Source organism: Ricinus communis, chromosome 2 (assembly GCF_019578655.1).
Source record: "Ricinus communis isolate WT05 ecotype wild-type chromosome 2, ASM1957865v1, whole genome shotgun sequence".
Taxonomy (NCBI): domain Eukaryota; kingdom Viridiplantae; phylum Streptophyta; class Magnoliopsida; order Malpighiales; family Euphorbiaceae; genus Ricinus; species Ricinus communis.
This window is the reverse complement of record NC_063257.1, coordinates 19788806-19816091: the sequence shown is the minus strand read 5'-3', so window position 1 is coordinate 19816091 and position 27286 is coordinate 19788806. Positions and strand designations below refer to the sequence as shown.

At 31.9% G+C, this 27286-nt stretch overlaps 4 protein-coding genes and 1 non-coding gene across 7 annotated transcripts; 3 read left to right on the top strand and 2 right to left on the bottom strand.

The window, feature by feature from the left end:
- Positions 1 to 258: 258 nt before the first annotated feature.
- Positions 259 to 2587, top strand: LOC8272399 (BAG family molecular chaperone regulator 4). Its single transcript, XM_002516599.4, has 4 exons — positions 259 to 584; positions 1016 to 1272; positions 1361 to 1507; positions 2167 to 2587. The coding sequence occupies exons 1-4, from the start codon at positions 389 to 391 to the stop codon at positions 2362 to 2364; spliced, it is 798 nt and encodes a 265-aa protein (XP_002516645.1). The 5' UTR covers positions 259 to 388; the 3' UTR covers positions 2365 to 2587.
- Positions 2588 to 16711: 14124 nt separating this feature from the next.
- LOC125369289 lies at positions 16712 to 18516 on the bottom strand. The gene is made up of 4 exons (XM_048371305.1): positions 18341 to 18516; positions 18136 to 18224; positions 17504 to 17710; positions 16712 to 17448 (listed from the first exon to the last, which is right to left on the bottom strand). Exons 1-4 carry the CDS (start codon positions 18514 to 18516, stop codon positions 16712 to 16714), a joined length of 1209 nt encoding a protein of 402 aa, XP_048227262.1.
- Positions 18517 to 18574: 58 nt separating this feature from the next.
- LOC112534473 lies at positions 18575 to 18682 on the top strand. The gene has a single exon (XR_003078760.1). It is a non-coding gene; the product is annotated as a small nucleolar RNA R71 (small nucleolar RNA).
- Positions 18683 to 21160: 2478 nt separating this feature from the next.
- Positions 21161 to 23085, top strand: LOC8272400 (SAGA-associated factor 11). Of its 2 annotated transcripts, none has more exons than XM_015717707.3 (4): positions 21161 to 21363; positions 21487 to 21580; positions 21994 to 22305; positions 22541 to 23085. In XM_015717707.3, exons 2-4 carry the CDS (start codon positions 21539 to 21541, stop codon positions 22721 to 22723), a joined length of 537 nt encoding a protein of 178 aa, XP_015573193.1. In that variant the 5' UTR covers positions 21161 to 21363; positions 21487 to 21538; the 3' UTR covers positions 22724 to 23085. The 2 variants fall into 2 exon arrangements, with proteins under 2 accessions (XP_015573193.1, XP_015573194.1); XM_015717708.3 differs by having other exon boundaries at positions 21163 to 21322.
- A 625-nt stretch (positions 23086 to 23710) lies between these two features.
- On the bottom strand, positions 23711 to 26219 carry LOC8272401 (farnesol kinase, chloroplastic). 2 transcript variants are annotated; one of them, XM_002516601.4, is made up of 6 exons: positions 25844 to 26219; positions 25079 to 25146; positions 24869 to 25000; positions 24361 to 24476; positions 24120 to 24234; positions 23711 to 24020 (listed from the first exon to the last, which is right to left on the bottom strand). In XM_002516601.4, exons 1-6 carry the CDS (start codon positions 26147 to 26149, stop codon positions 23843 to 23845), a joined length of 915 nt encoding a protein of 304 aa, XP_002516647.1. In that variant the 5' UTR covers positions 26150 to 26219; the 3' UTR covers positions 23711 to 23842. The 2 variants fall into 2 exon arrangements, with proteins under 2 accessions (XP_002516647.1, XP_048227009.1); XM_048371052.1 differs by lacking the exon at positions 25844 to 26219 and adding an exon at positions 25480 to 25802.
- Positions 26220 to 27286: the final 1067 nt, after the last annotated feature.

Below are 27286 nucleotides of genomic sequence, written 5' to 3'. Positions count from 1 at the left end.
AAATTATTTTATATTACTTTAGCAAATTCTATTATAATAGATAACCTATAATTACATGTAAATTAAAATTATTATTTTTTCATTAGATAAAATAAATTATTTATTGTTAGTAATTTAAAATAAAATGAGGTTACTTTGTTTATAGAATTTCCCATTTAAGAATACTGGTTAAAGTTGGGAGAGAAACCAACTAACCCCAAACTATTGAAAGTCAGCTGAGTGGTCTTTGTCCCAAAAGCTTATTTGTTTGCTTACTCATTCAGTTCCATCCCCCATTAAAGATCCATTGCCACCTCTCAACTAACTTCACCTTTTACAATTATTTATTTATTTATTTTCTTAAATTTAAACTAACCCTATTTATGAATTTCTAGTCCAATTCTTGACCATGAAAAAATCACCTTCAAAAGGTCTAGAAGCCAGTGTATTAAATTGTAGGCAGATAGATTGGGAACTTAGGCCTGGCGGCATGCTTGTTCAAAAGAGAGAGGTCGGGGATGGCTCTTCTGGACCCATGATCAAGATCAAGGTCTCTCATGGTTCCTATCACTATGAAGTCACTGTCCCTGCTCAATCCACTTTCGGTAATTAATTAATTGCCCTATTGAAAACTCTGTTTGCAATTTTTCTATTTGAATAGGGTATTGATCCCATCAGATACATTCCCACTTGTTAATTTTCTCGTTTGATATGTTACTTGTTTGTTGTTTTCTTGAAATCGTTCTTGGCCATTTTCTTTTATTAGTCTAGCTTTTGATCTTAGTGTTTCTGCCATTTCAAGGAAATCAAGTAATAATTTATTGGATAGCAAACAAAAAAAAGAAACAACTGGTTTTGTTCTATATTTTCGTTCATTCTTGGATATAATTTAATGTTATACTGCTTGTTGGCGTTTCGGCTTCATGAAAGATAGGGTGTCGCCGTGTTAGACATGGGCGATTTTGGGCTCTGTGATGGCATAGGCTGGGGGTAGTGATGTTGATACTCAATTGCTGGTTTTTGTTCAATTTTGAAGGCGATTTGAAGAAGGTACTTGTCCATGAGGCGGGTCTGGAGGCTGAGGAGCAGAGACTGTTATTTAGAGGAAAGGAAAAGGAGGACAATGAATGTTTGCACATGGAAGGTGTAAAAGACTTGTCAAAGGTCATACTTCTAGAGGACCCAGCTTGTAAAGAGAGGAAGCTTGAGGAGATGAAGAAAAATGAAGCAATATTAAAAGCCTGCGAAGCAGTTGCCAGAGTGAGGGCAGAGGTTGATAAGCTTTCACAGAAGGTTAGCATCTGTTTTTGAGATAAAGTTTAAAATATGGAGCCAACTGCTTGCAGTGGCAACTAATTATGGTTTTGTTTTGGTTTCTCAGGTTGTTACATTGGAGACAACTGTTAGCAGTGGCACTCTAGTTGCGGAAAAAGAATTTATTGTCTTGACAGAACTGCTAATGGTGCAGTTGCTCAAATTGGATATGATCGAAGCTGATGGAGAAGCAAAAGTACAGAGGCGGATTGAGGTTAGACACTAGCGGTTATTGTTCCTCTGCTAGCTGAGCTATTTCTTTTATTTGATATTTTTTTTCTTTAAGTATTTTTACATTGTAGATTAGGCTATAAAATCGTTTATATGTCTATATACTGATAATAAATATTCCCATAGCGTGAATTCGGTACAGGAGTGAGAGATGCTTGCTCATTTGCCTAAAGGGTTAAAGCAGCGTGCCCCACTTTGTGACATAGTACAATAATGCTGGGAAGTTTAATGAAATTATTCAAGGAACTGTAAAAATATGCCATGAACGATTGTTGAATTCATCTTGGATCCTTACCATAATTGCATAGCTTATATTTTAGGAATGAACAAAAAAGAATATTAGAGAGGTACAACTTTAGCAGCTACTGGTAGGAGAATAGGTATGATTTTGTACTTATAATGTAAAGTAAGAGTGAGAAAGAGGTTCTCTGGTGTAGTTATACTTGGCTTTTATGTAAGTTAAACAAACGAAATTAATTCTACATGAACTGGACCTGCAATTACTTTACTTTGGACTTGCAATTGAATTGCCCTGTATTTCAGGAGGATACTGTATATTAGACAATTTGCTTATTAAGCGTATGCATTTCACAGTAAACTATGTTGTCAAAATGATAATGCACTACTCAATTTCAATTGCAGGTCCGCCGTGTCCAGAGCTTTGTAGATGCACTCGACAAACTAAAGGCTAGAAACTCCAACACATTGAGCAATAGTAGCAATGAAGTGTCAGTGACTGCCAAATGGGAGACATTCGATTCTGGAGTAGGAAGCGTCAGTACCCCAGTCTCAATACAATCTGCAACTAAAGTAACTCAGGACTGGGAGCTGTTTGACTAGCCGTGAGTTCCAACGTCAGGTTGGTTTTGTAGAAATTGACAATTGGAACATGTATATTCTGCTATTTTTATCATTATAACTGAAAGCATATTCTGCTATATTTTGATCACCGAGTCGTTTTTAGACACAAACTGGGGGGGAGGACTGCTTTAAACTGCTGCTGCCATGTATTCTCTACACTTTTTTGTTGTATAAGATAGTTTTGAGTTGCGTGTCCTTTTCACTTATTGTTTTTAGTTTTTTTTTACTGACGAGACTATCATTTCCTCCGAGGCACCTATATTCATTGCAAATTGGAAATAAATATCCTTACCAACAAAAAGAAATTGAAAATAAATATCTTGACCAAGAAAGTATCACTCCTATAGAAGCAAAATTCTATGTTGCCATTTATATAATAAATTAATGGATGAGCGAGATAAGTCATTAGTTTTAATAAGTGAATATTTATTAATTATATAATGCTAAAAATATGAAACATTCATATATACATGTTATCTACTTATTTATTGCGGTATATATATTTAGCACAGATAAAATTACCCGTTATGAAAAATCAAGATTGTTTATAGAAGAAATCTCATAGCTCACTGTTTTTTTTTAACTTTTTTTTTTTATATGTTGTTTTTGTATTTTTATATTTATAAGGTATTGACTTTTTTATACCGTTATTTTATTCTTTTTTTATATAATTTATTTTTATTGACTTAAACTCCTAAAATTGAGCATATTTTTCTATCTGTTTTCTACTTTTTTTTTTTAGGCTTTCTATCTTTCAAATTAGAACTTTACCATCCTTATCTGATTTTGATTTTAATTTTTTTTTTTATTTTGTTGCTTAAACTAGGAGTTATAATTGAGTTCTAATATAAATGAGTTCTAATATAAATGAGTTCTAATGGATAATAGCTCTATAAATTCAACTTTGGTTGTAAATTCACAGATTTTGAGAAATTTGAGTAAATCTAGCTTTGTCGAAATCGAAATAGCTAGAAAAAAGTTGTTAGTGAAGTAATAGAAGTTAGGAATGATGTTGGTGAAGAAGATGAGAAGAAATTAATTAAAAAGAAGAAGGATGCCGCTGAAGATTCTCCTAAATCATTAAAGAAAAAGACAAAATATTAGTGATAATTCTTCATTGAGGCGTTCAAAACAGGAGAAAGTAGTGACAAAAGAACCTGCCGATGATTCAACCAAAGCTTGATCTAAAAAAACAGAGTAAATCTCGATTATGCTTTTAAGGTATTATTTCTTTCTGTATTAAATTTATTGAAAACATATTTTTGATAAAGTTTTATATATTTTTCTGGTTATGTTTTTGTATTTTTGTTGTAATTTTTGTTGGTTGTTGTTTAGTTTATTTAAAAGATAGTTAGAAGATACTATTAAAACGATTGAAATATATATTTTTTATTTTTATATAACAGAATATTTAAAGTACATTGTTGATATATTAAAATATAGATTATAACAGTATATATTATTTGACTCATACTTGCATTTTCATGAACAAAATAAAGTTGTAATTAGATAAGATCTGATTTTTTTTTTATGTATGTTTTCTAGTTCATTCATATTGTAGTTGAAGTCTTCAACTTTGTATGATCTTGATGTTGCATATCAAAAAGATACTACTTATATATTTTAAAGATATTACATATCAGTATACTGTTTAAAATAATCGAAGTATATTTTGTTTTTGATTAGTCTGTAACAGGATATTTAAAGTATATTGTTTATATATTAAAACTATATGTTATAATAGTATATATATTTGAATCATGTCTGCATTTTTATAGATAAGATTTAGTTGCCATTAGATAAGGTTTTATTTTTTTTATATATATGCTTTCTAGTTCATTTATGTTATAGTTCAAGTCTTCAATTGTTTTATGACCTAAATGTTGCATATAAAAAGATAATATATATATATATATATATATATATATATATATATATACACTGTTAAAATAATTGAAATATATATAATTTTTGTTTTTCTAGAATAGGATACTTAAAGTTTGTTATTGATATAATACTCAGACTTTAAGGTATGACTGTGTTTTAGTTTTATTATTTATTATTTATTTTAATTTGTTCATATTTTTTGTAATTTTTGCTTATTAGAATTTTTTATTTTCTAGTAATTGTAGTATTTTTATTCTTGCTTTTGCTGAGTATTTTGTAAATGGGGATTGGTATGTCTGCTGCGAGATTTAATATTGATGATCTTCATAGCCGTATGTTGTTGCTCAGTACAATTATGTAAGGTTCAAAGAAGTTAATGGAATAGTTAGTGAATTAAAGGACACTTCTAAAGAGTGAAAAGATGTGAAGACGAAGAGAAAGTGGGTTAATTGCTCGAATGGTAATCAAAGTATTATTTTGTTTCATTTTCAGTGCCAAACTTTCATTTGTATCATTTATTGACCAAACTTTTATTTAGTTTCACTGATTGGTTACCTGCTAATTTCAGGATAACTTTTTTATGTGGCAATCAGAAAGTCCGCGTGGCTGCCATGTAAGATCCAATTTATTTTAAATAATGGATCCTCTAATCCTAGTCGTTTTCCACTAAAAAGATTACATCTATCCCTAACGCTAAAAATTATATTTCTTCAAACTATCTCTTTATCTCTATAATTTTTACTTCATTTCCAACTCTTATCTTTCCCCTCTTCTTCATCTTTCACTTCACCTACAAAGAATCCATCTTGATTTCTGGTGTAAGAAAACGATATGAGGAGCAACATTGTCATGACAACTGATCTTCGTCTTTCACTTCGCCTACAAAGAATCCATCTTGATTTCTAGTGTAAGAAAACGATTGAGCAGTAATGTTGTCATATGACAATTGATTGGATTAAGAGGCTCCCATTAGAAGACCCACCTGATGATGGTAAGCCAATTATGTTTTCCTTTTAGCATTAGTATTCCATAAATAAATCTATGACTCAATTCATTTCTCTTTATGTCTATAAAATACTTAGGAATTTTGTGGCTTTAATCGAAAATTAATTAATTAATTTCTTACTGAATTGATTTTTATTTTTTAGAATTTTATTATTTTGTGCATTAAGGACTTCCTTTTAATATTTCAGTATACACATGCACCATGTTGGGGTCGATTCAAAAGGTGATTTTGAACAAAGAGTTATTAGGTTTATAAATTACTACAGTAGTGATAAAATGTCTATGCTTGAGATTATAAGCATGGCCAAGGAGTTAGGTATTGGAGTAAGGAATAAAACATCTTGTGGTTACATCCAAAAAAATTATTTAGCAATGGGTTAAGAAGCTTAGATAATGATAATGATTCAATTGAAATGTCATTATTTGTGGACAGCACTAAGATTATACATGTGTATGTTAGAGATATGGGAAGTGAATTTGTGGAAGTGGAAGTGGAGGTTAGGCAAGGTGCTACTGAGGAAGTAGAAAATGTGCAAGAGGTGGATGATGATAAGAGTGAAACCGAAAGGGAAGACTGAAGATATTGATTTTCTAGATTCTGATTATGACCTAAAAAATGATAAAGATGATGATATTTTTTATAAGTATGTTGACATAGAGATAAAGAGGGATAATAATAGAAATTATGCTATTGTGGAAGAAGAAGTAGACTGCGACGAGACATCCTATGCTGATTGAGAAGAATTAGACTCTTGTTCTCAGACTGATGAGTCTGATAAAGAAACTTAAAGGCTTATATTTCATAAATTCAATGAGGAGACAAATATGGCAGATCCTCATTTCAAGATTGAGATAAAATCCCAAAGTTTTAAATAGTTCAAGAATGCAATTAGGAGCCATTCAATTAAACATAAGGTTCAAGTGAAATTTAATCCTAACAATAAGAAGAAGTGCAAGGCAATTTGCAAGCAAGGGTGTCCTTTTTATATATGGGCTTCTCCTATGCCTAAGGATAAGTGTACATTCAAATGAAATCAGGAATTTTGGAGCATAAATATAGCGAGGAGCGTAGTATTAGACATGTTAATGCAGAGTGGATTGCAAGAACATATCTGGATACTTTTAGAGCTGACATAGCATAGACATTCAATGGTATTATCTAAGCATTTAAGAGGAATCAAGAAGTAAATATTACTAAGCTAGTTGCATGGAGAGCTAAGTCAATTGCTTTGAAGATTATTGATGGTGATGAGAGGGCAAAATTTGTCAGGTTACAAGAGTATGCATTAGAGAGTTTAAGGAGCAATCTTGGTTCCATATTGAAGTTTCAATTGGAAAGTGGAGTTTATCAAGGCATGTATGTATGTTGCTGCCTTGAAAGTTGGTTTCAAAGAAGGATGTAGACCTTTAATCTCAGTCGATGGATGCTTCTTAAAAGGTATTTATGGAGAGCAATTATTAACAGTTGTTCGGATAGATGCAAATGATTGCATTTATCCAATAGCCTATGCTATTGTTGGGAAGGCGAACAAAGGGCCCATTAATCTAAATCTATTTAAAACAATGTTTAATCTTACAAGGAAAATTGATATTTAATAATTCATAAACTTATGTTGATACACCTTAGCTTTTTTTCTGAACTAAAAAATACAACTTAGGTTTTATTTACAATCTTTTAGCAGTTAAACATCATATTTAAACTACGTTAGTAGCCTTAAAAGAACACTTCATACAACCCTGCAGTTGCCTCTCATAAGCCCTATAAATGCCCCATATTCATTCAAAGATCTTCCTCATTACATAACCAATATATATTAAACTAAATATCTTAATCCATTTCCAAACAATAACTCCTCTTCTAAATAAGCCATTTCCATTCTCTTTCATTTCGTTGAACCCTTCGAAGTAAGCCAAGAATGACAGATCGAGCATGATTTGGCATGGGTGGATCATGCCACTGAAAGAAGTCACATGCTCTCTATATCTACGTTACCATAAAACAAGAAAATAAAAAAAAATCCAAAAGTCAAATTTCACTAATTTACAAACAACACATAAAGCTCACCTTATATCTTCAACAACCAAAGAATCAAAGCCCTAGGTTTGCATTAGCCCATGATGCTTTCAACATTGCCACTTTATTGCACTTGCAGTTTGGAATTGCAATTTGGTGTTCCATTTGATTGATGTTGCTTTCTTTGCTTATCTATAATGAAAGTTCTAATATTTTTTTTATTTGTCTATTACAGTAACGAAGAGAGCAATGCTAGGAAGTCAAGATGGATTTTCTTTGTAAGGGAAATGAAAGAGAAGAAGACCAAAAAGAAAAGAGGATAGTAAAGATAGTTTGAAGAGATGTGATTTTGAAGGTTAGGAATAAAGGTAAATTTTTTTAGTGGGTATAAGCGCGGCTCTTTCAGGGCCTACCCCAAGTGATTATGGCTACATCACCGTGTTAGAGGTTGTCTCATCCGTACTAGGCTTGATTCGAAGTTCGAAAATAGGTCTCAAGGGATCACGACAACCGTGGTGATCACGAATTATTGAAGAAGACTATGACCCGCCACTTGGGTAAAATAATCGGAACAAATAGAGAGGGATGAAGGATGACGGCTCAGATTCCTCGCGGAGAGCCTAACTTTCACCTTCCCCAAATAAGATATTTGGGTTCAGAAAGTTTGGTGTGTGTTGGCAAGGGGTTAGGCACTCTAACACGCTTGGCCACAAAGTTCGGCCTTCACTAGACTCTAAAGCTTTTGGTTTCCCTAATCATACTAACCTAGCTTGGTTGCCAACCATTTTACACTAGTCCAGAGTGTTCCGGAGAATTCCGCATTACTCTAGCACTCTCGGCAAAAAATTTTAGATTTGAGGCTCCACGGTGTGACACTTAGCTTTAGAACCTACACACTAAAACCAAAACACCCTATACATCATCTTAAATCATATTGAATTGAAAAGTAAATAAAAACCAACAAAAACAAAAAACAAAACAAAATCTAAAATAGATAAAAAAAGCATAATAAGAAATTAAAAGAAATTAGTAGGTTGCCTCACACCAAGCACTTCTTTAATGTTGTGTGAGCTATACGTTGGGATGATTTCTCATCTAGATTCTAGAAATTGTAAAACCTCTTTTCCCGAGTGAAATTCTCCACCAGAATAGAGTGTGAGCCTCTATTCATTTACCTTAAAGTCACCTTTTTTAGGAAGTGATAAACAACACCATGTGGAAAGACTTGCTTAACCACAAATGGACCCGACCAATGAGGTTTTAACTTACTAGGAAAGAGCCAAAGTCTCGGGTTGAATAAAAGTACCTTTTCTCTAACCTGAAATTATATGCTGGAGTTGATTCGAGCATCATTCTATTTCTTTGTGCACTCCTTGGTTAGATGAGCATTCTCATATGCATGTAATCTCCACTTGTCTAGCTCATTCACCTGTAAATTCCTTTTCAGCTCTGCGCTAGCTAGATCAAGGTTAACCTGTTTAACAAAGATACTAAATCACTAGTTTGTGAATTACTAATAATATCACAATATAGATCCCCGGAAATAGTGTCAAAAACTTGATGCGCGTTGTTATGCACACGGCAAAGTGCACTGGTCGTATCAAGTAATATAGCAATCAAATAAAAGTTACCGTTCCACTGAGAACCAAATGTAAATACTATTTTCAAACCTTAACTAATTTCTAGCAATCGATTTATTGTTTAGAACTTCTGAAATTAAAGATTAACTAAATTAAGACATGAATGAAAGTGAATGAAAAGACAAAATGAAGTGAGAATCTATATAGGTGTTGAATTCTCATAATCTATTTGCATATTTCATGAATCAATTAACAATTAAATCAAAACCAAAGAGTTGAATTGACAATCATCTATGTTAGATAAAAACCTTTCTCAAGTGATTAAACTCCTATTTCCTAAGAGAAGAACAATGAATCTCTTCTTTAGCCAACTCACTTAGGTCATGCATTAAGTTTAGAAAATTATCATGTCAAAGAGTCTTATAAGCAACCCTCTATTTCTAAGAGAGGTCAGTTCATAGAAAGCTATCTCTACTCAATTTTATGAAAACAATATCAAATCAATATGTCGACCTATCAATTAAAATAAATAAAGCAAAATCAAAGAAACAAGACAACTTAATAATAATGATTCAATTGCATAATAAATGATTCAATCTATACAAATAAATTAGAGTTCATCAATACCCAAATAGCAAAAGATTATTTCCTACACATTGAATTAAAGAAAGAAGAAAAAGGAAAAGAAATTCTCAAATTATTCATGACTGAAAAGATAAGGAAATCCTCCACTTCAATCTTCAAACTTGGAGACAATCTATAGACTTAGTGTTTCTTCCTTCAAAATCATGTCCAAAGACCCTAAATCTCTCTAAGAATAAAATTCTAAAACTATTCTCTCTTTAAGAAAGTGTAAGAAATTGAATCCTCTAATGTAGCAAACACAGGGTGACACGACAGGCACATGGGAAGATGACCTAGTTGTGTCACGTGAACTAATTTGGAATGCAGATTTTTGTCTAGATTCACATGGGAATCACATTGGAAAGACATCTCCCGATGTTAGGCAGTGCAGGAATTGGCAGAATGAAGATGTGGCCCACACGAGAAGATTGCATGACAAGGTTAACTTCCCATGTGCCTTCCTGTTGGTTCTATCCTTTTTTGCCTTTCAAGAGTGCCATTTTGGCATGGTTTCCGAAGCCACCGCGGCCTCCACCACGGCCCATAGTGGCTCAGCACCGGTTAGGGCACGGCCTGGAAGAAGTCAACAGATGCGGAACGTAGAGGTCCAACACGGCCTGGACTCCGCCCGTGCTAATCAGCACAGGCTTGACCATGGCCGTGCTGAAGGGATTATATAGGCAAAAACAATTTGCTGAATTAGGGTTTGATTTTCTGACTTGATTTCCATTATACAAGCTTAAACCATCTACTTCCGGACTTCAATTCTCGACATTAGAAGATCATTTCATCAATTGAAGGAAGGAGTACATCTGTTTTAACATCAAATTGAAGATCAAGACAAGATTTAGGAACATTCAAAAAGCAAATTAGGGTTTACTATTCTAAATTGGGAATTTAGGGTTTCTCATCCAACTTGAAGAAGAAGGGTGTACATACCTTTAATTTAATTTTCTGAATCTATTCTTTATTTTGTGTTGCTTATTAGTATGAGTAGCTAAATTATCAAACCCATTTGGGGTTCCTATGTTGTTGGATTAATTTTAATGTTTATAAGATTTTGATTATCAATGTTTGTTTCTTCTTGCTTTCATTATTAATGAGAAATCACTTTAATGACATACGTAGGGTAATTGCAATTGATAATCAATTTAATCTTTATCTTCACTAAAATCCAATTAACTTAGGTCTCCTAGGGTTTGCTTTTTCCTTTGAAAGTTTTCCTAAATCCTTCCAGATTATTTGACATTTAATTCATTGTTTGTTTATATTTAATCATAGCATAACACTTCATTGATTTATTTAGGTTAGATAATATAAGACGCTACAGTAGGTCTAGGATCACCCTTTCTCGAGAATATGACCTTGATACTCACCATTTGTGCTAGTCTGCATCGATAGGTTCACTGCCTTAGATTTTAGCTACATAAAAAGCTTATCAGAGGATGAATCAATTAATCTTATTGATTAATTACCTAGGCATTTTCTTCACAAGAAACTTCACAACCTCAAAGAATATCACTGTATGTCGCCCCTAGCATGTCTTTCTATATATATGGCATTTTAATCAAAGTCTTTAAAGATTTGAAATTTCTACAAACCTCTAGCTTATATTAAGTTAGGCTTTTATTTTTCTAATTGAACTTTGATTAATTAAGAACTAATATATGAATATCAAACCACCATAGGCTGATTATCATAAGCCCATTAGCTCTTAATTAGGTCCAATATATGTATGAGCTTAAGTCCAATCTTTAAAGCCTCATTTTAATCCTTAATTAAAGCCTATTTGAGTGTAATCCAAAAGATTTCTAACATGTTGACAATTAATATGAATTATAAATTAAACTCTTTTAATTAAATGTTAATTCACTAATTAACTCAATCTATATTCATAGATCAAGATTGATATTTAGTAATGCATCAATAACCACCCAAATGTTTAAGAATGATCAAAGTGCTTTAATTAACCTCTACACTGAACTATCTTACAATGAAATTCAATCATTTCAAAGTTTTTTTTTATCTAAATTGATTCATAGAGCATGGATGCAAGTGTCAACTCTATAATTGAACCAATCATATTTATCTTAATTATTGCATATAACATTTTGAATAAAATCTATGAAACACTTTTTATTTTTCATTCGTACAACCTTGGCCAATGATTTCATGTTAAACATATCAAGAATCATTAGGATATAAGATTCCAGTGACATATTACCTTGAGCAATGAATTCTTTATCGACAACTTAGTATCTCCATATGACTCTTACTATACCCAATAATTATTCTTTGAGCATTCCATGGATAGGATTAAAAAGTTGTGTCCATTAAGAAAGGACGTAGAGTAATTTGTTTGTCTGCCAAACAACCTAAATTATTTTTGCCTCGTATAAAAGTCAAAACTTATTTTATCAATTGAAGAAGTCATTCATTACTACCATATTAGCATCCAAAAGATGTAATTGCTAACTATATTAATACTACATTCTAAGTGGCTTTCTACGCTTTAAGTCCTACCAATTGGATCTAAAAGGCTTTCTAACTCTGTCTTACACGAGTATCCAAGATTTTCTTATCCACCATTACCACCAATGCTCCACTGTAACCAATATTAACATCAGTTGAAGATGATAACCAATAATGAGAAAATTGCCTATCCCACAATCATTTCTCCCTTCTCCGGCTCCTCTGCTTTATCTTTAATTTATCTAATCCTCCCGAATATGTTAGGAATAATTTGTTTTGCTCTATCACAAACTGCTACTTGAATTTCGATTTATACTTGTTCTCATAACACCTTACCTACACAAAAGCATTATTGTTAGTAAGATTCATTTCTTTCTACTGCAAAATGGAATTTGGATGAAAAAGTGCCAAAGAACAATAGTCACACTCCCTAAATGTCAAAATTTTAGAATATTAATTACTCTTTCTGTTGTCATTAATCCATCTTAACAATTAATTTTTCTCACTCTTTTTCACATTAGAGATTATTTCAAGCAATTTGATGAAAACCGGTAAAAATTATTAAAATGCCTATAATTTACATATATAAACATTTAATTATTATAAAAAAATATTTAGATACTCATTTATCAAATTTTTAAAATCTAAATACCACGATGTGATTATCCCAAAAATAAAAAATAAAAACTAAAATTAAAGCTGACTTTACGGAGTTAATTAAGATTTTGAAAATAAATTACTTTTAAAGAGTTCTTGAATTTTAATCACTTTTATAGAGTTCATGATTTTATGAATTATTTTCAGAGATTTTACTTAAAAATACTTTTATAGACATTGATAGACTTTTATTGATTTTTACAGATTATTATTCATCTATTTTTTAGTTATTTAAAATAAATTTAATTATTTTACTTTTATTATTTTCTTTATTTTTTTTTACGTTTACTTTAAAACATTATTCCACATAATGTTATATGCAAAGTAATAGACTTCATTTTATTATTGTATTAAATATATACCAGTTTTAAATTTTTTATCTCACAACATGAAGACTATTTTTCTTTATCAAGAGAATAATTTTTTTTTAAAGAAATTATCATAATATTATAATTTGTCTCCAATTAAACCACCAAATTCATATCATACTCGTTATATTTTGTTAATTACTTATTTGATAAATACTTAAATCAATAATAATCACGTTTATTAGTTATTTGATAAATACTTAAACTAAAAATTTTACTTACCAACAGAAAAAATTATCCAAATAATCTTTCTAATAAAATCTAGAAATCTGTATATGGTAGGTTTTTTACTCAAAATAATTAATTAAATACTTTATTTAAAGTTCATATTTTTATGAGGATCTTTTTAAAATTAAATAAAACTTTTAATTAATTTTTTTTATGTGTGAATATGATGTGTCTTTTTTAGTACTCGCAAGTGCACGAACCGTTCCTATAATAAGGGTAAGTTCACCACGAGGTCGACCTCTCAAAGAACTACGAGGCCACTTATTATAAAGACTAATTATCAACACAAAACAATAAAAGTAAATCTAAACACTCTAAATCAGTATTTTGAGAGGGTAATATTCATAAAGTAAAGTAACTAAACAATAAATAAATATGCAATACAAATGCAAATGTTTATGATCTAAAACTATATGCTAAAACAGTATTTAGTCTAGCCATTTACTTAGTAATTTCCTTGTTTTACATTAAGTCTAGATCTAATGAATGAGATGGTGATGTGCCTTTTTTCCTAAATCACTCAAGCTCATGATGCAGCTTAGGTTTCTTATGCAACTTAGGTTTCTTACACCAACATAGATTAAAATAAAGATGATGTTTCTAATACTTTTAAACCTAAAGATTTTCATAACAATTACTATTGCTAAATTAATATGATGGTTAACTAACAATAATAACTGAAACTAATAAAGATATGAAGGTAAAGAAATCATTCATTAAATAAATAAATAACAAGGTTCATACAAAAGTAAAAAGACTAAACTAAACACTTATAAAAACTAGCCTAACATATTTAACCCAATGATCATGGTATTAAATAGAAAGACATAAAAAAGTAAAAGCTCCCTCTAGATTAAGTATTTCTTCAAGTAGGAAGAAGATTGGTCCTCAGTCTCCACTTCTTGAAAAGCTCCTTAGATCCTAAAAAGAGTAATGAAAACTAAAACTAAATGTTTATGAAGAACTATAGAGAATTATGGAGAGAATAATAGTGGGCATGTATAGAGAGTAGGTAGGAGAAAACTTCCCTCCTTCTTTCTTCCTTCCTCTCTCTCCCTCTTTAGGGTTTTGCAGAGATTTATATAGAGGAGAGTCCTCCTCTAAATAAATCTCTCTAGAGATGAGTATACTAATATAAGTCTATCTAATAGATAAGATTTTATAAAATGACTATCTCATAAATAACTCTTAATGTAAATCCTAATAATTATATAAAATGACTAAAATATCCCTTGGGCCTTATAATTAGCAGTCCATGCATCTTAATCTTGAACCTTGATACGAATATGTCCTATTAAGCTTCTTTTAGCTCTATATTTTTCTCTTTTTGGTAATATTCCTAAAAATAGACAATTAAGCTTAAGTGAAGCAAAAGCACATATTTTCATCATTTTATGTATAGAAATATATCATTAAACCTTTAAAATATCCTTAAATATCTATACATAATTTGGATCGATCAAATACCCCCACACTTAAACCTTTACTTGTCCTCAAGTAAATAGCAATTGAGAATTAACTTTTGCAAAAAACCATGAAGAACATCCATACTCAGCTTAAAGATATTATTCAAAAGAATCTCACTAATGCAAAGATCATGTCAACCCAAGAACACTTTAGTCATAATAATTTTCTTTAAAAATATAAACTCAATCGTTGTTAATCAAAAGACTCAAGCATCCAATCCTTCACACCTGTTTCACAACAAATAGTCTAACTCATCTTCAAAGGATATAACTATGATGCATAATCCAAATTATCATACCCCTATTCAAAAAGACAAAACCTTCATTCAAAAACAAGAGATCAATAGATATTTATTACTTGCTTTTGAAGCTCTTACACTTTTTCTTTTCTTTTCTTTATACCTCTTGGATTTTAATTTTTGATACTTGGGGTACTTCTTTCTTTCTTGAGATGTTATGCCTTTTACGCAAATACAAACATGGGTAATGAATGCACCTGGTTACTCAATAAAACATATATCAAGATGCTTTGCATACTCATAATCTTAATTGCCTTTTTACACGAAAATCGACATTGGTCATGAAGATCCCCGGTTACTAAGCAACTAAAATTAGTAGAGTAGAGTTATTAAAATTAGAGCTTTAAACTTGCCCATATCATATCTCACAAACTTAGGCAAGCCAATTTAATAACAAGAAAATCATAATCTAAATTATACACTTCTAATCATACCTATGTCGGATGTTGCTAAACTATTCATCATGTCCATATACAAAAGATGAACACTTGATTATTTAAGTGCAAATAACTCATGAGTTCATATTTATACATGCTAAAAACTAACTCAAGAGTTCAAGAATCTTAACATAATAGCATTCTTTCATCAACTCTTATATAGAACAATAAGAAAAAGCTGAGTGGAAAAATTTAAAATTTTGCAAAAGATTAACCAAAGTTGTTAATTCTCATGGCATATGACGTATAAAGTTTAATTCGAAGAAATATTCTATTTCTCTCCTCACACTTAAATTTGACATTGTCCTCAATGTCATTGCATATAGAAAAATAAAGAACAAAAAGAGAGGAAAAAGATAGAATACTCCCCTAGAATTTTGCAATGCATACTAAGCCATGAACTTGAATCCAATCTCCACCATCCAAACCTTAGAAGCACACTTGAACACACATCATTGATAATTATAAAAAAAATAAAGAAATAAAAATTTAAAATAATAATAAAGAATTAAAAATAATAAATTATTCTAAACATACTAGAAAGATTAAATCCTAAGATAATTAAAAGTTAGGTCCTAATAAATAAATATAAATTCCAGAATAAAATTTAAAATAAAGTCCTAAATCAATGATATGACTATTTATGTGGAAGAGATAGATATTTATTTAATTTTAAAGGAGGGTATTTTAACTAAAAATAATTCATAATTAATCCCAATTTCTTGGATTTAATTATTTTAATTTTGCCCCTTTTTATTTGCAGCCGCCCCGCGGAGTGCGTCGTTAAGCTCGCTGCTCGCTGTGCGGGCCCGTTTGTGTGCTGCCTGCCGATGTTGTGGGTCCTCTTTGTGGGCTCGCGGGCATGTGGCTCGCGGCCGCCATGAAATGGCCTCTTCACGCAGCCCTCGCGCCTCGCGCCACGCAATTCTTCTCATGGGGCGTCCGCGACCCGCGGTTGCTTGGCTGCGGGCCTGTTGTCTCTCGCTATCGCCAGGCTCGTGTTGTTTCTGCCGCTGGCTGCTACGGGCCCGTGTGAAAATTCAGTACCGCAACGTGGCTCGCTCAAAATTTTTTTTTTCAAAGTTTTAGTTGCTTCTTATGGAGACATATTGCCCTTCTAGGGATCAAATATAAGCCTACAAGATAAACATAAAATAAATAAATAAATAGAAAAAAAATAAATAATAAAAATAAAAATAGAAATAAAAAAATAACTTAAATGCATAAAAATAAAAACAAAAATACAATTGCTAAGTTTATTGTCTATAGCTAGACATTCCTGATTATGCTCATGGTGGGCGTTCATCCGCGCACTCCACCTCTTCGTCATAAGCTATTCCTTTCAAATATGGCTTTATGCTTTTAATGCGAACATCTAAAGTATCACGAAAGCTCTTGTCAATTAAGAATAGAATAGCATCATATAATTGTTCATAAATAAGAGAATCTAAATAATTATATGAACACTTATCAATAGTAAATTTAGGAGATAAAGTTAGAGAATCAAACATTTTAAATTCCACAGTTTCTCCTAAAACTGTCATGGTAAATTTTTCATCATGCACATCAATCACAGTTCTAGTAGTTACCATGAAAGGTCTACCAATGAGTATAGTTTGCTCTTTATCCCTTATTGGTGTGTTTTCCATGTCAAGCACTACAAAATCAACATGAATTATTAACTTACCTACTTGTACTAGCAAGTCTTTCACTATACCTCTAGGATATTTTATCGATCTATCAGCAAATTGTAGAGACATAGTAGTAGGCTTCAACTCTCCCAAGCCAAGTCGTTCATACATCAAATAAGGTATCAAGTTGATGCTTGCTCCTAAATCTAACATGGCTTTTGTATGCTTTTTATCACCTGTTGTAATATTAATAGTGAAGCTACCAGGATCCTTCATCTTAAGGGGCAATTGATGTTGAAGCATTACACTTGCTATTTGTACTTTTTTGTTGTTCGCATATCGCCTTCTGTTGGTGTTCAACTCTTCAAATTTTTTTTGCATAAACTGGCTTATTCCTGATAACATCCAATAAAGGTAAATTAGTGTTAACTTTAGAGAGCATCTCAATACTTTCAAAAAAAAATTCATCTTTTTTGCTCTCTTTGGGTTGGTTTAGAAAAGGAATAGGGGGTCTATAAGGCTGAGCTGCCTTATAAAATTCAGGTTCATAAAATGCTTCCTTTTCTTTCTCCTTAAGCCTAAGATTAGGCTCTACTTTTTCTTCCTTGTGTATGCTTTCCTCATTGCTTTGCACTAATCCATCATTTTCAAGTGTACCTGCATAAGAAGAAGAATTTTTTTCCAGTTTCCATAGTAATTATATCATCAATCTCACGTTTTCTAATAGTAGTAATGCAATTGACTTGTTCAGGTTGACTTGATAGTTCTTCTTTATTGAGCCCTTCAATAATTTATCCCATTTGAGCTTCTAAACGTTTTAGTGAAGCCTCAATGGAATCTATCTTTTTCTCATTCCTCTCCATCCTATCATTAGAAGCCATCATAAATGATTGAAGTGTTTCTTCCAAACTTGGCTTTCTTTGTTCATTAGATCAAAGAGTTTATTCTTGATCTTGAAGGAAAGGATTGGAGTCCCTTTGGAATTGAGAATATATGGTAATGAGGTTGATTTTGATTTCTCAATAATTGTGGTGGATTTTGGTCACTGTATTTCCAAGAAAAATTTGGATGGTTTCTCCAACCTGTATTATATGTGTTGGAATAAGGGTCATTCATAGGATGCATGGGTTGGTAAGAATTCATCAAATTTGTTTGGTCATACATATTTCCTCTGTAATTATCAAAAGATGAACAAACATTAGCACTATGACCATAAATACCACAAATACCACATACTTCATTATTTGGTGAGTTTTTTTTTTTGTTGAAGTAAGCATATTAACTTGCTTAATCAATTCAACCAATTGTATTGTCATCTCACTACTAGCTACTACTTCATTTACTTCTACTCTCTTTGTCCTCACACTCTTTTGTTGAGAATTGGCTCCTAACATCTTAAAGATGTTATCAACCTCATCAGGTGTCCTTTCTAACATAGCACCTCCAGCTGCATTATCAACCATACGTTGATATTTTTGGGTCAATCCATCATAAAGTAATTGGCTGATTATTGGGAGTGGGAATCCATGGTATGGGCATTGTAATAAAAGTGATTTGAAGCGATCCCATGCTTCATGAAAAGATTCAGCATTCTTTTAATAAAAATTAGAAATTTCAGCTTTTAATTCTTTGGTCTTTTGCTGTGAGTAAAATCTACTCATAAACTTTTAATATATTTCATTTCAATTTCTCAAAGAATTAGGAGGCAAGGTCATTAACCAAGCCTTTGCTCTATCTTTCAACGAATAAAGGAAACACCTCATTCTTAGTTGATCCTCATTAAGTCCAGATAATGGGAAAGTATGAATTATGGCATAAAATTCTCTAATGAATGTTAATGCATCCTCACTGGGCATATCATAAAATAAAGGAAGCATATTAAACTGAATGCTCTTAAGTTCATAATTCCTAGATGCATAACCTAGAACTATGCATAAAGCAGTGTTACCAATAGGCAGTGCATAATCTTTCATAGTCATTCGCCTTTCAGCTCTTACTTCTCTTGGTGGGTTTACCATGACATCAACTTCTTATGTTGATTCTTCTTCTAGTTGTTTCCTGTTAAGCATACAAAAAAAAAAAATTAGATTAAAAAAAAAACTTAAAAATAAAATTTATAAACAAAACAAAAACACATAAACAAAACAAATCAGAAAACACAAAACAAACAAACAAAATAAAAACACATAAACAAAGTAAATCACAAAACACAAAACAAACTAACAAACACAAGACACTTTTGATAATCAATCAATATAATAAATTTGGACACAGTTCCCCGGCAACGGCGCCAAAACTTGATGTGTCTTTTTTAGTACTCGCAAGTACACGAACCGTTCCTATAGTAAGGGTAAATTCACCACGAGGTCGATCTTCAAGGAACTATGAGGCCACTTATTATAAAAACTAATTATCAACATAAAACAATAAAAGTAAACCTAAACACTCTAAATCAGTATTTTGAGAGGGTAATGTTCATAAAGTAAAGTAACTAAACAATAAATAAATATGCAATGCAAATGCAAATGTTTATGATCTAAAACTATATTCTAAAACATATTTAGTCTAGCCATTTACTTAGTAGTCTCCTTGTTTTACATTAAGTCTAGATCTAATGAATGAGATGGTGATGTGTCTTTTTCCCTAAATCACTCAAGCTAATGATGCAACTTAGGTTTCTTACATCAACATATATTAAAGTAAAGATGATGTTTCTAATACTTTTAAACCTAAAGATTTTCATAACAATTACTATTGCTAAATTAATATGATGGTTAACTAACAATAATAATTGAAACTAATAAAGATATGAAGATAAAGAAATCATTCATTAAATAAATAAATAACAAGGTTCATACAAAAGTAAAAAGACTAAACTAAACACTTATGAAAACTAGCCTAACATATTTAACCCAATGATCATGATATTAAATAGAAAGACATAAAAAAGTAAAAGCTCCATCTAGATTAAGAATTTCTTCAAGTAGGAAGAAGATTGGTCCTCAGTCTCCACTTCTTGAAAAGCTCCTTAGATCATAAAAAGAGTAATGAAAACTAAAACTAAATGTTTATGAAGAACTGTAGAGAATTATGGAGAGAATAATAGTGGGCATGTGTAGAGAGCAGGTAGGAGAAAACTCCCCTCCTTCTTTCTTCCTTCCTCTCTCTCCCTCTCCCTCTTTAGGGTTTTGCAGAGATTTATATAGAGGAGAGTCCTCCTCTAAATAAATCTCTCTATAGATGAGTATACTAATATAAGTCTATCTAATAGATAAGACTTTAAGTATCTTAATCTCCACCAAATACTATCTCATAAATAACTCTTAATGTAAATCATAATAATTATATAAAATGACTAAAATATCCCTTGGACCTTATTGGCAGTCCATGCGTCTTAATCTTAGGCCTTAACACGAATATATCCCATTAAGCTTCTTTTAGCTCCATATTTTCCTTTTTTTGCTAATATTCCTGAAAATAGACAATTAAGCTTAAGTGAGGCAAAAACACATATTTTCACTATTTTATATATAAAAATATATCATTAAAGTTTTAAAATACCCTTAAATATCTATACATAATTTGGACCGATCAGAATACAAGAAAATATTATTAATAAATAATTTTTAACTTCTAAAGTTTCATATAATTTTTTATATTTTTAAGATAAAGAATATAGTAAATGGAATGGAAGACGGTAATGTAAGAAAATTTAAAAAAGATGAGATTTTAGAAAAAAGAAAGTCTATTAAAATCTTAAAAAATAAAAAAATCTTACATTTTTTTATTCATAACAATGTATCTATCTCTATAAAAGTCAATAATTTTTTAATATTAATTTATTTTTAAAAATTTTATAAGAATTATAATTAAATATCGCTGATTTTTATAAATTTTTTTTTAAATTTAAAATTTATATTAAATAGTCTATAATTTATAAAAAAATTAAAATTATTATTAAATATACTTCATTTTTTAACTCATCAAAATCTTTAAAATCTTAATTGGATACACCCCGTTCATTTGTATGGAAAGTGGAACATGTGGTTGATAAGTATTTGGGATTTTGAGCAATAAAATTACTATTTGTAACTTCTCGGCCAAAAAAGAGAAAAGAAATAGAAAAAGGCAGCTGTGGCCTTTGCTTGTTAGTATCTAGGAAGCACGTGCATCGCTCATGATCGTGGCTCTTTTGCTTTTCCCTGGGAATCGGTAGCAAAACCGGAAGAGAGGAAAATCAACTGGCGCCCTCACTTTGCCAAGATTAAGGTCTCATATATTTTTATTTTTAACTAAACTAGTTTCGATCTGTAAGTTATAGCCATTCGGTTTTTACATATGACACATTGATTATTAAATTTTTTGCTTTACTCATTAATTTTAATGGTATGTTTCTTAAAATTTTTTAATCTATTGATGATATTTTGTTGCAGTTGTTGTTAGAAGCTCCTTCTGATACCTGCTCAACCCACAAAAGAAAACGTTATGTCAGTGCCAAACGAGGATAACATGTCTCCTCATACTCAGGTATTTGTCTCTGCATTAATGTCTCTGTGAAATTTTTGTCTAATTACTCTTTTGGAAGTTCTGATGATATATTCCCGTTTATGGGTTAAGAAATTCAATTTTATGAAACAAAAATGATAAGGAGATTGTAACTGTAATTAGGTTGGATTCAGTTGAATAAGAAAGTCTAGAATCTAATTAGATTGGAGGTTATGTGCTCGTAGATTTATAGCATACATTTCCTTTCAAAGGAAAATGAAAAAGAAAAAAAGAAATTCTGTATCATACTTAGTTTATTGACGTTGAATTTTTGATATTTACTCCTTGCCAATAATTTTTTTTTTTATGAAATTGAAATTCCTGCCAACTACTAAATATTTGTTGGCTTTCTCAAATATTCTCTTCAAAATCTATGCAAAATTTTCCTTATACAGCTATCGTCGCATTTCTTTGGGGACCTACTTGATTCCATAATTGTTGATGTTGCCTCTGAATGTCACCGGATAGTGAAGTTGGGACTTGATCGCAACTTAGAGGAAGAGGAAGAAGAATTGAGGTTGTCAACACAAGCTCGTGTTAGGGTTGCTGATCCTAGTATTAGTGGTGAAACAAATAGCAAGTATGTGGTGGACATATTTGGGCAAAGCCATCCACCTGTTGCAAATGAAATATTTGATTGCATGAATTGTGGGCGATCAATAATGGCTGGAAGATTTGCTCCTCATTTGGAAAAGTGCATGGGAAAGGTGATCCTTCAACTGTTAATGTCTTGGCTCTATTACTTTATCCTAACATAATACATATATTTTCTGGTCAAGACTAGCCTAGCAGAGTTTGTATAAGTTTCGGTGTATATTTGATATATATTCCTTACCAGATTCTTTCAATACCATTTTGTGAGAATTCCTTATCTCTTACTCATGGCGTTTTTATCACACTTCTGTTTTTAATCATTAAATGTGCTTTTGAAATTCAATGCAGGGAAGGAAGGCTCGTCTTAAGGCAACTAGAAGTAGCACAGCTGCGCAGAACCGGCACTCACGAGGCAGTCCTGTCTCCACATATTCTCCTTATTCAAATTCCAGCAGTGCAAACCGGTTATCAAATGGAACACCCAATCTTGCAGGTGAAGAATATTCAAATGGCACTTTGGATGAGTCATGAAGCACAGCTTATTGCAGGAAGGCTAACAATCGGGAAGCAACCCCACAAATGGGGCTTGTTTTCTTTTTATTGGTCATGTATGCTCAAGGGTTATGGCGCATAATCTCTCAACAATTTTATTGAGGGAATGGGAACTGGTTAGAATCTGAATCCGAAACTAAGAATGAAAGAAATAAAAATACAAGTCAAGTTTTGAATATCATGATTCAAATATGCAACACGTGCCTGCAGTTTTAATGTCAATATTTCACCTATAGGGGTAATGATCTTTGACTGGCATTGAACATCTGCTAGTTGCTGATATTTACATTGTAATTCATTTAGCATTTTTCTTTTTTATCTTTATCTTTTTTCCTCTTCCAGCGGATACCTCGCATATATTCCCAGGTTCATCCCTGAGCTGTTATTGCCAATGTTGCATTGAATACTTCATCAGAACGGATATTTTCTTCTACCTGACATTTTCTTGCATATGCAAATATGACAATCCTAGTTCATGGAATCAAAGCTTTTCTTGAACCTGCAAGATTGAAGGGTTTGCAAAGGCCTGCCCTGTCGACCCCTGAACCACTACTGAATCCTGTAATTGGTGAAGCTGTAGTGTTAAAACGTCTAATTGGTCATTGTGATTGGCTAGCTTTCTGGATAAAACTGCAGGATTTGTAATACCTTTGATTTCAGGATTTCAGCAGTTAATATCTTTAAACTTAAACTTCAATTATAGTAACATCTACGTTCTGTTTATTACATTCCCGCATAGTTTTTGCTATACCTGTCAATTCGAGTGGATAAGAAAGGAACACAGACACCCTTTTTCACATCCCTACGCCCAACAATATAACAAACTTATAAAAGTATTACTTTATAGAATCATTTTATTTCCTTTTATTATAATGTTTAACAAGACATCCAAACACTAGAACTAAAATAAATTCCTCATCAACACACTGGAAATAAACAATGCGTTACACTTAGAGGCAGCAGAACAAACATGAATGGGTATAATTGGTACATTTCATTTGACTATTTGCATTACACAGAACAAATAAAAATACATTATCTGACAACAGTAAGTGATCTCAATTATGCCCACTAGGAAGTTCACACGAGTTCTTGACATCAGAAAACAAGGGTTCCTAGCAATATGGAAGTTACGGTAACTGTGAGATTGTCATCAAGCTCAGTACTTATTGGCAGTGATTCTACGAGAGTTGAGGCAAGAGAAACGACTAGGAAGCCCAAGATCATTTCATAACTTTTCCGAAGATATCCAAAAGAGGCAAAATAATACATAAACCTGTCGGAGATTTAAAAACATAAAAAATAAAGCTACTGCATCTTGTGGAGCTTCCATCAAACATCAACAAAAGCTGTGAGGAGATGAATCAAGACTTACATAACAGATGCTATAAATCCAGCCAGTGCCATTGCAATGCTACCTGCTATAGACTTATCCCTGTTGTAAGGGATTTTCTGTCTACCAAACCGTCTTCCGACAATGTCTGCAATTCCTGAAACCAAGCAGCAGTAGTTTTATGCTAGAACGTAAAATGACTTGGAACATCCATTTAAATGAAAGTATTTGAAGTTTACATAGAACATTCCAAAACAATAAAACAGAATCTAGACAGAAGTACCATCTCCAGCACACAGGTTGCATATTGCTGCAATAGCAATAGGGGAAGTCCTCCAGTAGATTGCACAGGCCAGGGTAATGGTCAAAGCATAGTACAGTGGACCCTTCAGAAGTTCCCTGATGAACAAGAAAAAAAAAGTATAAACTGAGAAGTCATAGTGGAAAAATCAGCAATGGTGTATGCTATTAAAAGAAGAAAAGAAAAAGGATCATTTCGTATTTCTTTTGCTATCTGCTCAGCTAAATTCATTTATTAGTGCCAGTCGCTTAAAAGCTTAGCAGCATCAGAGCCAGTAACTAAAAACATAACAAGTTTCCTAATCAAACCATGTCAGATAAGAGGACAAAAGAGAGAAGATTCTGTATATGGATTTGCAATTTAGCACAAAAGAGAGCTCTCTAGGAAGGACAAATACTCAGAGGAAAGGCACAATTAGTTATGCAGATTTAGCACATTTCCACATTTTAACACAGGCAAACTAAATAAATTTTACATCCAAGGTTGTAACCTGTGGTCTCCAAATCTGCTCATTGATTTCACTGTAGCTTCATCTTTCCATATCCCTAATCCCAAAAGAAGCATCCGAAAGATGTTGACTCCTGGAGTAAGAGCTGCTAAAATTGCTCCCTGATGCCCTGAACTGTAATAATTAGGAGCTGCTATGTCATCAGCCAAGTACATAGTAGCTTACGTAAAGCTTCATCAGTCATGAGTTTACCTGAATAAGGGCCAGCAAAGCATGAATACCAGCCCAATGCTTATGTGCACAAGCTTCCTATTCAGTTTCTAACCAAGAAAGAATGAAGGATAAGCAACCTCCAAGCCAAAGAAGATAGAAAATTTAGTTCTTTTGCTTCCATTTTAACAGACTCACTTATCTGAAGCAAGGATGTATACATGTAAAATTCAGAAAAAGAAAAAAAATCAGAGCATAGCAGACGACAGGGAAATTGCACTGCGAGAGCCTCTAATTACCCAAAAAAAGCAAAAAAGCAAGCAAAATAATCTTCAGAACCTGCATATATAGGACTTCAGACGTGTGATTAGCTAAAAAGCTTTTAAATGCGATTGCCTTCTCCTAGTAAAAGCTAATTCCAAAATAGGAGGAAATAATTAAACCTGGTCAAGCCCATGCTTGGCTGTAACTTTCCAGAATTCAAGAAGCGCGAAAATGATTCCGGCAGTTGCAACAGCCGCACAGACATCCGACACGACGGGGTTACTGCCGAACATCTTACCCCTACAATCACAGCCACAACCCTTTCTCTCTCTCTAGTTGTGCATTATTAGTTGTTGATTACTTGTGATCCTATCATTTTATTTTTTAAGTTTTTTGTCTGTTTCTATATGGTGACGTCTCGTAATGGCCAATTATTTAATCAAAAGCCAGAAAAGCTAAATAATAAGGAATAAAAAAGAAAGACCAATTTCTTTTCTTATCTAGTCTCCATTTTCAACAATTAAGCATGAGTAAAACATTAACCTGGTCGAAGATGCCCCGTATTGCGGTTTCTTTCCAGAGACGAAGAACCGAAAGTGCAATCGCGCCGGACAAACCAGTAGCACAAAGATCGGAGACAATTGGGTTTTGGTGGAGCATAGTGGCCCTCACCGCTGACCTTAGATACCGACTGTGATTAGACCTCTGTGCTTTATCAAGTCTAGTAGAAGTATAAGGTAAAACTAAGTTGGTTTGCGGACTATGGAGAGGAAGGGGTAGTGGGGAGTAGTTGTAGAACCAGTGGTAGTAAGAGCAAGATGAGCGGAGTAATTTGGCAGTCGTTGCCATCTCGGATTGGCTTTGTTTCAATTTCTTTTGGAAATGTTTAGCCAACTAATGCGTAAGAAATTGCGTAAGAAATTATTAGCTGATTTCTTCCTATCACGTCATTTATAAAAATACTAAATAAAACTCAGTTTTATAAGATGTTTATTTAAAATTTCTCCTAATACATGGGCAACCATAAGAAAGGAACTTTTCAATTATCTCATTCGAAAAACTAAATGATACAAGCATAATAAAATAAAAGTATGCAATTAGAGCAAGTTAAAGGTTTTTACACATAAGTATATTAAAGTATTTGGAATAACTACTTAAAACTATTATGTGGTTTTATCATTTTATAATTTTTAATATGTGATTTTTTTTTGAAATAAAAAAGATAAGTGGTTACAAATCATGACAAAAAAAGTATCTCATCATTAAAAAGTCTCGATTTGTAAGGATTCAACCATCGTTATGCCGATCCGTCATCATTATTATGTTGTTCGTGTTTGATAATGCGAATTTGGAGCTTAACAATTCATTATTCCATATTTAACTGTTAAATCGCGATTTAAGAACTCATTAATTCGATGATATCAATTTAACGGTCAAAAAATTACGTTTTGAGTTGTTAAGATCTATGTTATCAAACATGAGAAATATGATAATGATGGCTCATCGGAGTAAAGATAACTAAATCCTTGCAAATTGAGATTTTTTAATAGTGAAATATTTTTTTTTATCACGATTTATAACTACATGTCTCTTTTTGTTTGAAAAAAAATCACATACTGAAAATTATAAAATGATGAAATCACAAGATACTTTTATGTACTTCTTCCAAAGAATTTTTTATTTTTAGTCTTTGATAATTCTTGGTATGTGTTTTTTGACAAAGATATATAGCTATAAATCATAAAAGAAAAAAGTATTTGATTATTAAAAAATTCTAATTCATAAAAATTTAACTATTTTCACTTTGATCAGCCATTATTATTATATTGTCCATATTTGATAGTGGATATTTCTTTTAATAGAAATGAAACTTCATAAAGATATATAAGGGGAAAACATCTCTAAGGAATGGGAGAGAGTTATCAAATCATTCCTAAAAACCGGACAAAAAACTAGCAACTCTGGCTAACAAGTGAGTTGTATGGT